Below are 15,768 nucleotides of genomic sequence, written 5' to 3'. Positions count from 1 at the left end.
CTTACTTCTGTGGCAGCCATCCCCAGCCTGGTTCCCCTACCCGCCACGCATACACTGTTCCCTGAAGTCCGGGTGCCTGGCTCTACTCCCTAAGCTCGGCTCCCCCTCTCTCCAGCCTTGCCCAGCCCCCACCTGTTCACTCTCATGCTGCAAACTTTTGTTTCTGGCAGAGAAGGAAGTGGTCACAGGTCTAGGCTCCCCCAGAGGGAGGTACTGGGTAGAACTGAGCCCTCTGCTGGCCAGAGGGGAGGGGAAAGAGAAAAGCCAGCCTGCCGTCAAAAAAGGGAACCAAAGGGGAGAGGTGGGGTCCGAGCTCTTTGCAGAGCTCCCTGGTCCCAGATCACCCAGCCCAAAGGCCAGCTCTGCCTGCTACCATCAAGTTGGGTCTTGTGGATTTGAGTTTAGAATGGACATTCCATCCAGGGGAAGTGCATGGGAGATGAGGAGGTGTTTATTGCAGAATTACGAGCCATCCGTATACAACAAGTGGAGAGTGATACAAAAAGCTGCAAGGGCAGAAGTATGGAGGGGCAGGATCACGCAGCGTCTTGAATGCAAAAAGTAGAAGTTAGGTCTTGAAAACATCAGACAAGTAACTTATAGGTATTAGCGGAATAATATTTGACAACAGCAGCTGCAATGATTGTGAATGCACAAATCATATTCAGTATTTAAAAAAGAAGAAAAATTTATTACCTTTTTTTACATCTGCTAGGTAGCACAAGACTATTAACACTATAACAGTCACTGAATGTACAATAAACATACACATTTAAATAACAGAACAGGGTCAGAATGATGCAACTAGTGTGTCAGCTTCAGTGTCTCACAAAACATCCAGATTTAGTCCCAGGTGTCTTAATAGTTCTTGGAAAGAAGCAAGTAAGATTATTTTGGAGCATATGGAATCAGGGTCAACTTCTATGCTCAGATGCATGAGCTGGGGGCCCCAATGGAAGCCTAAGGGAGCACCCAGCATGCACTTCTTACGGCAGACTTTAGTTTTCAGTAACCAATCAAGGGTACTCCAGAATTAAGCTCTAATGGGACATTATTTAGGAGACAGAGGTTTGGGCTGGATCCAGCAAAAGAAAAGAAATTCATGTGTTCTGCACTGCAGATCTGCACACAGCCATGGAAATGGATTTTCATTTTTAAAAGGGGCCCTGCACTGTAGGACTATTTTTGGCTACCAAATTTTTGCTCTTTCCCCAAATCTATTTAATCATTATAATTCAATTCATTACCTTGGAATGAATATGCATGATGCTTAATTCCCAGAGAAGATTATGTTCTCTTTGTAAATATTGTATTCTTATCCATCCATTCATTTGGGACACAAAAGTGAACCACCACTTCAGTTTCTGGCTGTTGTTTTGTACATGGTGCCTCTGTCAGACACAGGACAAAATCCTTGATAAACTGGATACAAATTCAAAAAGGCCATTTTCAAGGCATTCCATAACTACTGGCTAATTTTCAACTTGAAATAGCAGGTACCAGAACAAATGCCCCATTTAATGATGTTTTCTAAACAGAGCTCAAGAAAACATTACTTTTTAAAGTCTACATTTGCAGTGCTTTAAAGGCTTATTCTTCAGATCAGAAAAGTGGACCTTAAAAGACTTGAAAAAATGCCTGTAAACAATAACTATTTACCATGTGACATTTTCAATCTCCCCCTACTTCTCATTATCTGTAAAACCACATATCTGACTTTAAATGTGTAAGACAGTGTATAGGAAAATATATATCTTCATTTTTAGTTAGCAGATCATCTGGCAATCTGAGAAAAGCCCCTTTTGTTGAACAAGAAGCAAAGAGGCAAAGTCAGGACAGAGAGCTTTCTTCTTTTCTCCTACTCAAACAACACACCAAGGGCCTGATTTTCAAAAGTGTTTAGCATTCACAACTCCAGTAGAAATCAATAGGAATGACCATTGCTCAGCACCTCTGCAAAGAGTCTGATCAATGAAATCAACTGAAAGATGCTCATTCACGTTAATGGGCTTTGGAGTAGGATCCAAGCCTTTAAACAAGTTAATGCCCAAAGCATTTTGGAACAGTCAAAGCAAGGTTCTAGGTACAAATGCAGTCTATATTTTGGCCAATCATTTCAAGACTACCCTAAAGCAGTGCTGAGAAGGCTAGTATTTTGAAAGGGTTTATCTCATCATGCACAGTCATTGTTTCTACTCCATAAGAACAGATACATTATTTACCATAGTAACATATGTCATGAGACTTGGTCAGCAAAGAGTTTTCCAATTATGGTTTTAAACTGTAACTTCAGTTTAAGGCTTGGCATCATCGTACTTGGCACTGCAACTCCTACACAGGCTATGTCTAGACTGCAGAGAAAAGTCAGAAAACGGTACACAAATTGCAAACCACAATTTGCGTATCTTTTTCCGAAAGAGGCTTTTCCAAAATTTGGCTTGTCCACATGGGGCCAAATTTCGAAAAAGCCCTCCTCTTTTGGAACATCCCTTCTTTCTCTCACCGAGAGGAATACAGGGATGCCAAAAGAACATACCTGCTTTTTCAGAAACTATTCCAAAAAAGTGGATGTGTTCCTTGGATGCAGCAGAGCTTTTCCGGGTTACCTCTGATATCCCAGAAAGCTCTGCGGTCTAGACATAATCACACACCTGTAGTTCTCACTCATAAGCAGTGATCAGTGAGGACTCTTGTGTAAGCAAGGGCTCTTCAGTGCAGTAGTACTCTAAAAGTGGTTCAAATATAGATTTCATCTGTTAATTATTGTGTCAGAAAAGGCCATTAAGCCCCAAATTTAACAACTGATCCTATTAGACTCTGACACTCTGGGGTAGCTTTTCAAGTAGTCAGTAGAAATGTAGGCATATTTAGTACAGTATCTCCCATTAACAGTCAGTGGAATGGTAGTCATATTCTCCTAAATACCAGATTAAAATTGATGCCCTTCACCTTGCTTTAAAATAAACATACAAACAAACAGATCCCTTACCAGGGAGCCATGTAAGAAAAATAAACTGCTTTGAAGACACAACTTCCCTTTCTCCTGGTCCCAAACCATAACACAAGCTCTATAAAAGACCAAGTCTGTCAGATCAGGAGATCCTTTGAGATGGCTTTCATTGTCCTAGAAGAGCGATCCACTAGTGTTCTTTTTTATGTTTCCTGAGTCCAAGACTGGTCATTTTATGAAACAGTCCACAGGAGTTACAGCATGTTATTAACAAGGTAAATGGAAAAATCAGAGCAACCAATTTTCCATTCAACCTTCATGGGGAAAAGAAATTAAAGAAATTTTGAGGCAGCCCTAGAGGTAAGAATAGCACATCTGTAAAAAGAATGTACATGAGGAGCAGGTTAGAAAGGTTCTCTTCTGACACTGTAGGTTAAAGTGAGTCTCAAATAGCAATTGTAAGGCACAGAGTTCTGAGTGCCTTCTTGCTTAAAAAAACTACCAAAGAAACGTTTAAAAATTCAGTTTGTTTATCCTATCCTCTGTTCTCTTCTTATAACCATCATGGGGGGTGGGGAGGTCACAGCACAAAGCTGGTAGGCAGGTTTAAATATTACTGAGTCTTTTATTGGTTTACAAAGGAAGAGTTCCCCGTGAGTGCTGGGGAAACAAATTCAGTATAGGCTCAATGTTACCATCATGGGCTATTATTATTTCAATTCCAAACACTGAGGTTTCAATACTACACCTTTCTTTCTCCCCAGAACTTCTTGGGAGGGCACCACAGACAGCATGTAAACAGTTCTGAAAGGTTGCTAAAATAATAATTTAATTGACTGCTTCTGCACAGCTTCACAGCTTCATTGTTAAATCTCTCTCTCTCTCTCTCTCTCTCTCTCACACACACACACACACACACGCCTTCCCCCTTCCCCGAGTCACCAGTTTACTGCTGCTCCTTCTTTCCAGGCGATCTGCTCTTTACCTAGCCAATGTATTCCTTTTCTTTGAGGCCATTTAAAAATAAAGACACACGGGGCAGTGCTGACATACAGCGAATACCACAGACAGTTTATATAATGTCTTTTTGTTTAACTGTAGAGGGTAGAAATGTACCTGGGGCATAATCTCCCCTTAGCTATTTGGCAAGTATTTCCCCCACCTTTACAATAAATGTTGCATACCGTTAAACTTCCACAAAGGAAATATAAAGTCATCAGATATGCTGAAAAGTAAAGTTCTGGCAAGCACAGTTTCCACTTATTTTTTCCTTTTCCTTAAAGATTTGCTTAAGATGGCAGCATCCCCAAAGGATTTTGAGGGTGTTTTTAGGCTCTGCTGTGATCTAAACACCCTTATAATGCATCAGCAAGAGCTCCAAGATTTTAGCTGAAGTTAAGTGAATTGAACACTTTAAAGCATAACGAGCTCCAGGAGACCCAGATGTTTTGGGAGAGAGGTTGTCATTGAAGTCAGACGACACAACGGGATTTCTTCATTCATGCTCATCAGAGAAAGTTCTCGGTTTAGTGATGTGCACTTCACTGCCCCCATTCCCATTGGTGGTTGTAGTGATGATATACTGTGTGGTTTGCTGTTGATTGGTTGTTTGTGATTCCAAGGGTTCAGAGTGTGCTGATGGCTGAGACACACCCACCTGGACTCCACTGGAGAGTGAAGAGTTCTGTTTTACATCCAGATCAGGTTGACCTTCAGATATCACATAATGAGTCTGCATAGATAATAAAAGCACTGGTTACACTGATGTTTCAGAGCAGCTGAATAGTCGTCTTTCACTTACTTTACTATAATTTTTCTGTTTTAGCACTAGGAAATATTTTCTATATGAATTAAACGTTTACAGCAAGAACATTAACATTCAAAATTGTAAGGCACGTTTGACTACACTAAAAACGACTAATTTAACATAGGCTAAACCCAACCATATAATTAATCACTGATGCAAAAAATTAAAATAACTAATTTATTCTTCCATCAGTCTGAAACGCTCCTATTTTGCCATGCATTCCAAACAGAAGCTTCATTTTCTGTATTGTATATCAGTATGTTGGATCTCCTGCGAGGGAGTATGAGAATCACGGCAGCTTCCACTGAGACCATTCACACCATTATGTTACACAAAGAGTTTAACGATGATAGAAGTTTCTAAAACTGTTTTGAAAATTCATTCCTCTGTCTAAATACTTCCTATGTCTGAAATATTATAATTAATAAATACTACGAATCTGGGTCCTGCTCTTGCAGTAATTTATGCAAGAGAATAGTTTTATTGGACTCATTTTGACAAACTAAATGGAGCTACTTGCTCAGATAAAAAAAATCTCAGAGCGGCAGCCATATTAGATTGTAACTGTAAAAACAATGAGCAGGTTGGAAGCACCTTAGGGTATGTCTACACTGCCACCCTACTTTGAACTAGGATGGCTAATGTAGGCATTCGAAGCTGCAAATGAAGCCCGGGATTTAAATATCCCGGGCTTCATTTGCATCTTGCCAGGCGCCGCCATTTTAAAATCCATGTTAGTGCCGACTCTGTGCCCGCAGCTACACGCGGCACGGAGTAGGTAGTTCAAATTAGGCTCTCCTCGTGGGACGAGGTGTACTGGTAGTTCGAATTAGAGAGCCTAATTCGAACTACCTACTCCGTGCCGCGTGTAGCCGCAGGCTTCATTTGCAACTTCGAATGCCTACATTAGCCACCCTAGTTCGAACTAGGGTGAAAGTGTAGACATGCCCTTAGAGACTAACAAGTCATGAGCTTTCATGGGTAAAACCCATTTCATAAAACCATGCGTAAGAGTAAACATCTACCACATGGTGGCATCAGACTGTAAATGCTTTGGTACATGGCTTTGTTTTTACCCATGTGTGAGGGGTGAGCTGCCCCTTTCTCCTTAGGCCAGGGTTTGCCTCTCTCTGGGTTTGTAGCCCACCTCAGGGATTGTGAAACTATATAAACAATTAACTACGTTTTCCCTTGAAGTAGATTACTGACTCCATCCCAACAAACAGATCATTTCTTGTCTCCACGATCAAATAGATCATGTCACATTGCTCCTCAGCGTTGGACCTCTTGAGCCCCCCCAGCATGTTATGTAACAAATTCTGGGTTGCCAGCCTACCTATGGATATTGCCCCATATAGTACTGGATATGAGTGTTGCAGAAGGTTTGTTATCTTTTAGATCACAGAATTCTCTCGCTCGCTCGCTCGCTCTCAGTTTTTACCAGTTTTGAGGCCTGTTAGTGCCTAATTTCGGAAAACACCTTTACAAGTACCCCAGTATGACACCCCCATACTTCCTAATTTGTGTACCCCTTACATTTCTTTTGGTGTTCCTTTAATGTGTTTAAGTTGAAAGTTTATGTCTAATTCATCCTCCCAGTACAAAGACTGCTATCCTTCCGCTTACCTGGGTGACTGCTTTCACTTGCCCCGTGTTCACGGTTGTGACAGGGGTACCTACAGCGGTCTCTGCAATCACATACTGACCCTGTGGGATGGCCATCATCTGAATTTCAGACGCTAGAAGAGAGGACCGAGAAATAGTTAACTACATTCTGAGGTTAGTATAGAAGACTATCATAAGGGTGGCCTTAGGGTCAAAAGAAACTGGTGACTGTTCTTGTTCTAAAGCGGAGGGAAGGATGACTGACAAAGAATAGAAGTTCCAGCATGCAATGCTGTGTGGCTGCTTAAATCAAGATGGAAGTTACATGCAGGCACACAGTTTTTATTGAATGTATGATTAGGGTGGACTCAACTGACACCAGTTCATACAATTTAAGTGCTGGGCTTCTGGTGAATTACAGCCTACATCTGGGCAAAGTTTGATGTCCCTTGGAAAGAAGAATCAGACACTTAGGGCCAGATCCTCAGGTGGTGAAAATCAGCATAGCCCTACTGACTTCAATGGAGCGATACCAACTGATATCTTCTCAGGATCTGGCCATTAGTGTGTAGTCATCGTATCCGGTTGTTGCCATATATGAAAGTATTACTAAAGTATTGTTGCTCCAGGATTCTTGGGGCTCATCTAGACTACAGGGAACGGTCGAAAGAAGATATGCAAATTCCGCGGAATGAACTTTTTCAGAATGTGTATTAGGGCTTTCCTCTGAATGTAAATAATCCATTCTTAAAGACAGAATTCTTCTTGCCAAATGCACTCTCCCTGGGAAAAAGAAGCTAGCTTGCTAGAACAGACCTCTTAAAACACAAGGGTGTGATTCCAATCTGGAAAGGGAAAAGCTCAATAATAATAGTTTGCCTTTATATGGCCCAATTCCTCTTCAAATGAATCTTCACCACTCTCTGTGAAGTAGGGAGGCAATACTGTTTGCATTGTACAGCTGGGGAAATGGAGGAAAAGGGGCTAAATGATTTGAATCCGCTCCCAAGAACGGTTAATTGGCTTTCTGACCATCTCACATTTCTGATACTTACGGTAACTACGAAATGAATTCCATGTGCTGGGCAGATATGTGTGTTGGACTGAGGACCCTTGCTGTTGCTGGAGGGTTTGGCTGGGTGCTGGTGTGGTTGTTTGCATTTGGGAAGGGCTGAGTTCTTGTTGAGACTGCTGTGATGAGGGACTCAACGGCTGGGTGCTCACCTAGAACACCAGGATGAAAACGGACACAATTATTTATCTGCCAGCATGGTAAGTAAGAGCATTTGTACTGCTGGAGGCACATTCCTCTTAGTACTAGGATAACAACACACTATTTTCTAGCCAGTAGTGCAAACCTCAGTCCAGGTGGTCAATAGTTATTGTACACACGCAGCTGTCTGGTAGCTTGTGGTATAGAATCTGAATTCCCAGAGCCATTCCTAGTTGAAAACATGTCTGTATCACAACCACTCCCACAACCAGCAGTCTCAGAAGAAGCCAAGCTCTGAATGAATGACCGTGGAGCCTGAATTCCTTTCTCTTCTCTAGGTCTGTCTCATACCAGATCCAGAGTGGCAGGACAGTGTAAGAGAACTGGAGCTGCCGCCGCCCTTGTTGCGCCTGTTCTATGGGTAACTCTAATTGGCATGTTAATAATGAAGTCCTACTGGATCACTGCTCCAGTGCACTGACCTTCTATAGCACCTTCCAATCGAGGCACTCAAGACTCTTTACCAGATGAAGCTTTACCACCTCTCTGTGTGGCCAGTCAGTATTATTAGACCTAGTTCAGAGACAGGTGAATGGAGGTACAGAGATGTGATTTGCCCAGAGTCACATAGCAGGTTTGAGGCAGGAAGCAGGGATCAAAACCAGAAACAGTACAAGTTCTTAACCAATTAGAAAAGACTGTTAATGCAAACTTAACATGCTCTTGGACAAGAAGAGTTGAATTTTGAACTTTCTGATGCTTAAGAAAAGGTCTTTAATTCTTCTTTAGATCATTTCAGTGTGTAACAGAATCAAAGAATCATAGAATACGAGGACTGGAAGGGACCTCGAGAGGTCATCGAGTCCAGTCCCCTGCCTTCATGGCAGGACCAAATACTGCCTAGACCATCCCTGATAGACATTTATCGAACCTACTCTTAAATATCTCCAGAGATAGAGATTCCACAACTTCCCTGGGCAATTTATTCCAGTGTTCGCCTACCCTGACAGTGAAGAACTTTTTCCTAATGTCCAACCTAAAACTCCCTTGCTGCAGTTTAAGCCCATTGCTTCTTGTTCTATCCTCAGAGGCCAAGATGAACAAGTTTTCTCCCTCCTCCTTATGACACCCTTTTAGATACCTGAAAACGGCTCTCATGTCCCCCCTCAATCTTCTCTTTTTTAAACTAAACAAACCCAATTCCTTCAGCCTTCCCTCACAGGTCATGTTCTCTAGACCTTTAATCATTCTTGTTGCTCTTCTCTGGACCCTCTCCAATTTCTCCACATCTTTCTTGAAATGTGGCGTCCAGAACTGGACACAATACTCCAACTGTGTCCAGAGCGGAAGAATGACTTCTCGTGTCTTGCTCACAACACACCTGTTAATCCTGTTAAAGCAGCCCAGAATCACGTTTGCTTTTTCTGCAACAGCATCACACTGCTGACTCATATTCAACTTGTGGTCCACTATAACCCCTAGATCCCTTTCTGCCATACTCCTTCCTAGACAGTCGCTTCCCATTCTGTATGTGTGAAACTGATTGTTCCTTCCTAAATGGAGCACTTTGCATTTGCCTTTATTCAACTTCATCCTGTTTACCTCAGACCATTTCTCCAATTTGTCCAGATCATTTTGAATTATGACCCTATCCTCCAGAGCAGTCGCAACCCCTCCCAGCTTCATATCATCTGCAAACTTAATAAGCGTACTTTCTATGCCAATATCTAAATCGTTGATGAAGGTATTGAACAGAGCCGGTCCTAAAATAGACCCCTGTGGAACCCCACTTGTTATACCTTCCCAGCAGGATTGTGAACCATTAATAAATACTCTCTGAGTACGGTTATCCAGCCAGTTATGCATCCACCTTATAGTAGCCCCATCTAAGTTGTATTTGCCTAGTTTATTGATAAGAATATCATGCGAGACTATATCAAACACCTTACTAAAGTCTAGGTATACCATGTCCGCCGCTTCTCCCTTATCCACAAGACTCGTTATCCTATCAAAGAAAGCTGTCAGATTGGTTTGACACGATTTGTTCTTTACAAATCCATGCTGGCTGTTCCCTATCACCTTGCCACCTTCGAAGTGTTTACCGATGATTTCCTTAATTACTTGCTCCATTATCTTTCCTGGCACAGAAGTTAAACTAACTGGTCTGTAATTTCCTGGGTCGTTCTTATTTCCCTTTTTATAGATGGGCACTATATTTGCCCTTTTCCAACTTCTGGAATCTCTCCTGTCTCCCATGATTTTCCAAACATGATAGCTAGAGGCTCAGATACCTCCTCTATCAGCTCCTTGAGTATTCTAGGATGCATTTCATCAGGCCCTGGTGACTTGCAGACATCTAACTTTTCTAGGTGATTTTTAACTTGTTCTTTTTTTATTTTATCTTCTAAACCTACCCCTTCCTACTAGCATTCACTGTGTTAGACATTCCTTCAGACTTCTCGGTGAAGACCAAAACAAAGAAGTCATTAAGCATCTCTGCCATTTCCAAGTTTCCTGTTACTGTTTCTCCCTCCTCACTGACCAGTGGGCCTACCCTGTCCTTGGTCTTCTTCTTGCTTCTCAGGCTCAGCCTTCCCCTGTGTGACTCAGAAGGGGGCAGGCCTGACCTAGGCAAGCAGGCTTTAAAAAGCCAGAGCAGTGCGACCAGGGGAGCGAAGCGGACAGGGGACTGCAGACAGGGGAGTTGAAGAGGGAGTTGAGCAGAGGGAATGACTGATGGTGATGAAGACCCGAAGCGCTTGTGCCAGTACTTCTCCTGTCTCCTCCACCTGTACCTGTATCCAGACAGAGAACCTGAGCATGGATGCCTCTACCCAGGTCCTGGTGTGGTCTTGCTGTATTTGTGGCTTGCAATTCCCACTGAGTGATCTCCAGGCTGGGGGAGACAACCATTGTGAAAGGTGCCTGCTGGTGGAATCTCTCAGGCAGCAGGTGGGAGAGCTACAGGAGGAGGTGGCCAGGCTGAGGTGCATTCGAGGCCATGAGGAATTCCTGGACAGTATTCCTGTGGAGTCCACGGAGGTCACTGTCCTAGGATGTGGGACTGTTGACCAGCCACTTATGGAGGAGACAGTGGTGCAGGGTGAGCACTGGCAGCTGGTTACTTCCGGCAGCAGGCAGTGTTCCACCCCTGCTCCTAACCCTCCCACTGTGTTGTTACATAACCGTTACACTTTACTTTCAGCAGGAAACAAGGAGTCACCTCCCACAGTGGAGGAGACCAGGCCTTGCACCACCAAGGTTGAGCAGTCTCCTGCCACCACTGCGAGGAGGAAATGTAGGGTAGTGGTGGTTGGAGACTCTCTTCTGAGGGGAACGGAGGCACCCATCTGTCGCCCTGACAGTTCATCTCGAGAGGTATGCTGTCTGCCAGGGGCCCGTATCCGAGATGTTACGGAGGCATTGTCGAGGATTATCTGGCCCTCTGACTACTACCCCATGCTACTCATCCACGTGGGCACAAATGATACTGCCAGGTGTGACACTAAGCGGATCAAGTGTGACTACAGGGCTTTGGGAGTACGGGTGAAGGAGTTTGGAGCGCAGGTGGTATTCTCTTCTATCCTTCCTGTCAAAGGTAGGGGCCCGGGCAGAGAGAGGTGCATCCTGGAGGTGAATGCCTGGCTGCGACGATGGTGTCACCAGGAGGGATTCGGCTTCCTTGATCACGGGGTGCTCTTCCAGGAAGGACTGCTTGGCGGAGATGGAGTTCACCTTTCCAGGAACGGGAAGGCCTTGTTTGGACACAGACTGGCTAACCTTGTGAGGAGGGCTTTAAACTAGGTTTGTCGGGGGCAGGTGAGCAAAGCCCACAGGTAAGTGCTGAATGTGCGGGACTGGGAGATGGGTTGGAAATGGGGGGGACTACAGCCTATAATGGCAAGGAGAAAGGAGGGTCAGGGCACAACAGGGAGGCAAGATCAAATCAGTATCTTAGATGCCTATATACAAATGCAAGAAGTATGGGTAATAAGCAGGAAGAACTGGAATTGCTAACCAATAAATACAACTATGATATCATTGGTATTACAGAAACCTGGTGGGATGGGACGCATGATTGGAATGTTGGTACGGAAGGGTACGGCTTGCTCAGGAAGGACAGGGAAAAAAGGGAGGAGGGGTTGCCTTGTATATTAAAAATGTACACACTTGGACTGAAGTGGAGATGAACGTAGGAGATAGCTGTGTAGAGAGTCTCTCGGTTAAGCTAAAAGGGGTAAAAAACGAGGGTGATATCATGCTAGGAGTCTACTACAGGCCACCTAGCCAGGTGGAAGAGGTGGATGAGGCCTTTTTTAAACAATTAACAAAACTATCCAAAGCCCAAGATTTGGTGGTGATGGGGGACTTCAACTATCCAGACATATATTGGGAAACTAACACAGCGAGGCACAGGCTATCCAATAAGTTTCTGGACTGCATTGGAGACAACTTTCTGTTTCAGAAGGTTGAAAAAGCTACCAGAGGAGAAGCTGTTCTGGATTTGGTTTTAACAAATAGGGAGGAACTAGTTGAGAACTTGAAAGTGGAAGACAGTATAGGGGACAGTGACCACGAAATAATAGAGTTCATGATCTTAAGGAAAGGTAGAAGGGAGACCAGCACAATTGAGGTAATGGATTTCAGGAAGGCAGATTTTGATAAGCTCAGAGAACTTGTAGGTAAGGTCCCATGGGAAGCAAGACTGAAGGGAAAAACAACTGAGGAGAGTTGGAAGTATTTCAAAGGGACGTTGTTAAGGACCCAAAAGCAAACAATTCCGCTGTGTAGGAAAGATAGAAAATATGGCAAAAGACCAGCTTGGCTTAACAAGGAGATCTTGCATGATCTCAAAATAAAAAAAGGAGTCATATAAAAATGGAAACTAGGACAAATAACAAAGGATGTATATAGGCAAGCAACACGGGAATGCAGGGGCAAGATTAGAAAGGCAATGGCACAAAATGAGATCAAACTAGCTACAGGCATAAAGGGAAACAAGACCTTTTATAAATACATTAAAAGCAAGAGGAAGACCAAGGACAGGGTAGGCCCACTGCTTAGTGAGGAGGGAGAAGCAGTAACAGGGAACTTGGAAATGGCGGAGATGCTCAATGACTTCTTTGTTTCAGTCTTCACCGAGAAGTCTGGAGGTGTGCCTAACGTAGTGAATACAAGCAGAGAGAGGGTAAGTTTAGAAGATAGGATACACAAAGAACAAGTTAAAAATCACTTAGGAAAGTTAGATGTCAGCAAGTCACCAGGTCCTGATGAAATGCATCCCAGGATACTCAAGGAGCTGATAGAGGAGGTATCTGAGCCTTTAGCTATGATTTTTGAAACATCATGGCAGACAGGGGAGATTCCAGAAGACTGGAAAAGGGCAAATATTGTGCCCATCTATAAAAAGGGGAATAAGAACAACCCAGGAAACTACAGACCGGTCAGTTTAACGTCTGTCCCAGGGAAGATAATGGAGCAGGTAATTAAGGAAATCATATGCAAACACTTGGAAGGTAATAAAGTGATAGGGAATAGCCAGCATGGGTTTGTGAAGCACAAGTCATGCCAAACTAATCTGATAGCTTTCTTTGATAAGATAACTAGCCTTGTGGATAAGGGAGAAGCGGTGGATGTCATATACCTAGACTTTAGTAAGGCATTTGATATGGTCTCGCATGATATTCTTATTGATAAACTAGGCAAATATAACTTAGATAGGGCCACGATAAGGTGGGTGCATAATTGGCTGGATAACCGTAGTCAGAGAGTTGTTGTTAACGGTTCTAAATCCTGCTGGAAAGGGATAACAAGTGGAGTTCCTCAAGGGTCTGTTTTGGGACCCGTACTGTTCAATATCTTCATCAATGATGTAGATATTGGGATAGAGAGTACGCTTATTAAGTTTGCAGATGATACCAAACTGGGTGGGGTTGCAACTTCTTTGGAGGATAGGGACATAATTCAAAATGACCTTAGCAAGTTAGAGAAATGGTCAGAGGTAAACAGGATGAGGTTTAATAAAGAGAAATGCAAAGTGCTCCACTTAGGAAGGAACAATCAGTTCCATACATACAAGATGGGAAGCGACTGTCTAGGAAGGAGCATGGCGGAAAGGGATCTAGGGGTCATAGTGGACCACAAGTTGAATATGAGTCAACAGTGTGATGCTGTTGCAAAAAAAGCAAATATGATTCTAGGTTGTATCAACAGGTGTGTTGTAAGCAAAACTCGTGAAGTCATTCTGCCGCTCTACTCTGCACTAGTTAGGCCTCAGCTGGAGTACTGTGTCCAGTTCTGGGCGCCACATTTCAAGAAAGATGTGGAGAAATTGGAAAGGGTACAGAGAAGAGCGACAAGAATGATTAAAGGTTTAGAGAACATGACCTATGAAGCCAGGCTTCATGAACTGGGCTTGTTTAGTTTGGAAAAAAGAAGATTAAGGGGGGACATGATAGCGGTTTTCAAATATCTAAAAGGGTGTCACAAGGAGGAAGGCGAAAATTTGTTCCTCTTGGTTTCTGAGGACAGGACAAGGAGTAATGGGCTTAAAGTGCAGCAGGGGAGGTTTAGATTGGACATTAGGAAAAAATTCCTAACTGTCAGGGTGGTCAAATATTGGAATAAATTGCCAAGGGAGGTGGTGAAATCTCCCTCTCTGGAGATATTTAAGAACAGGTTAAATAGACATCTGTCACGGATGGTGTAGACGGAGCTTGATCCTGCCTTGAGGGTGGGGGGCTGGACTCGATGACCTCTCGAGGTCCCTTCCAGTCCTATTATTCTATGATTCTAATGTATTTACAAAAAGTCTTCTTGTTAATCTTGTGATTAAGCCATCTTGTGTCCTCTGGGGCACCTGGTGCTGGCCTCTGTGGGCAGACAGGCTACTGGACTAGATGGACCTTTGGTCTGACCCAGTACGGCCATTCTTATGTATCCATAACTCTCATACAGTTGTCTTTGCACTTCTAAAACACCTACCACCATTGTACATAAGCACTTTATATTTTCAAGTATGCATTGTATAGACATAGATCCTCTAATTAGTACAATAGATCCTCTAATTATCATTAGCCCTATTATACAGATGGGAAAACTGAGGCACAGATTGCTGGTTACTGGCATACCAGGATTAGAACTCAGGACTTCCTAATTCCATGATGAAGCCACAATACCTCTCTATGATGCTCATCTTCCCATGAGCTCCCTTTGACGATGGCTAGTATTCACAGATCTATTAATGTGTTTTATCCCTTTAACCATATGTTCACCCTTGCCTTTACATCCCTTCCTTGAATCATCTGTGATAAATGGGAATGCCATGGAACTATTAAATAATTTCAGTGTTCCAATGCTGGCACTGTTCCATGTGCATACACTTAAGGATTTCAATGAGAGTCCTACAAACAGAGCATCGGATGCATCCAGCCATGTTAGACTTCAGCTTGAGTATCCTGGCACAGAGAATGATTTTTGCACAGAAAGTGGGAGATACCTGTGATGATGATTGAGTTGTTGGAACTGGCTCTGTGACCTGGATATGCTGCACCTGGATGGCATGCTGGGTGTACGTCTGGGGATCATGAAGCTGTCCGACATCCACCGTGGAATGCTGGGACTGGTGAGGTGAGGTAGCCTGGGAAAATCAGACCAGAGCTGTAAATTGTGTACTCTCTGGGGCAGGCACTGTGTCCACCTTCGAGTTTGCCATAGTGCTTAGAGCAATGGGGCCATGATCCTGATGGGGACCTCTGCGCATTATCACAGCACACATATTAAATAATAAACATCAATTGAAAAATTATAATTTGCCTGCATTACAACAGGGAATATTACTAGCTGGTAAACAGGGCTAAAAAATTACTTTGTAATGGAAGGTAAATGAGAAATGTAGTGGTGTGAAAAGACAATTCTCCAATTATTAAATTAACTGATTTAAAGGTGCCAATTATCACAGCATCTGAATGCCTCACAATCTATTCACACAATGCTCAGGTGAGGCAGGGAAGTACATTTTACAGATGGGGATCCCTGGCACAGAGAGACGAAGAGAACCCTATACTACGAAATTAAATCGACCTACATTAGGTTGATGTATAGCCACCACAGTAATTAAATTGCTTCTGCATGCCTACACTACACTCCTTATGTCTGCGGTGCACGTCATCACTAGCAGCACCCACACCAATT

The 15,768-nt window shown here is 43.3% G+C and overlaps 1 protein-coding gene across 5 annotated transcripts in view; it reads right to left on the bottom strand.

Annotated features, from left to right (window-relative positions):
• Positions 1–663: 663 nt before the first annotated feature.
• Positions 664–15,768, bottom strand: part of LOC142824491 (PR domain zinc finger protein 10-like) — a 105,819-nt gene continuing 90,714 nt past the window's right edge. For all 5 annotated transcript variants that reach the window (XM_075916507.1, XM_075916506.1, XM_075916505.1 and 2 more), the window contains exons 20-23: positions 15,074–15,214; positions 7,418–7,586; positions 6,384–6,496; positions 664–4,682 (exon numbers count right to left, since the gene is read on the bottom strand). In XM_075916507.1, coding sequence (XP_075772622.1) covers positions 4,446–4,682; positions 6,384–6,496; positions 7,418–7,586; positions 15,074–15,214 — 660 coding nt within the window. In that variant the 3' untranslated portion in view covers positions 664–4,445. The remainder of the gene's footprint in view (positions 4,683–6,383; positions 6,497–7,417; positions 7,587–15,073; positions 15,215–15,768) is intronic.

Source organism: Pelodiscus sinensis, unplaced genomic scaffold (genome assembly GCF_049634645.1).
Source record: "Pelodiscus sinensis isolate JC-2024 unplaced genomic scaffold, ASM4963464v1 ctg35, whole genome shotgun sequence".
Lineage (NCBI taxonomy): Eukaryota > Metazoa > Chordata > Testudines > Trionychidae > Pelodiscus > Pelodiscus sinensis.
This window is presented reverse-complemented; position numbering and strand designations above follow the sequence as displayed.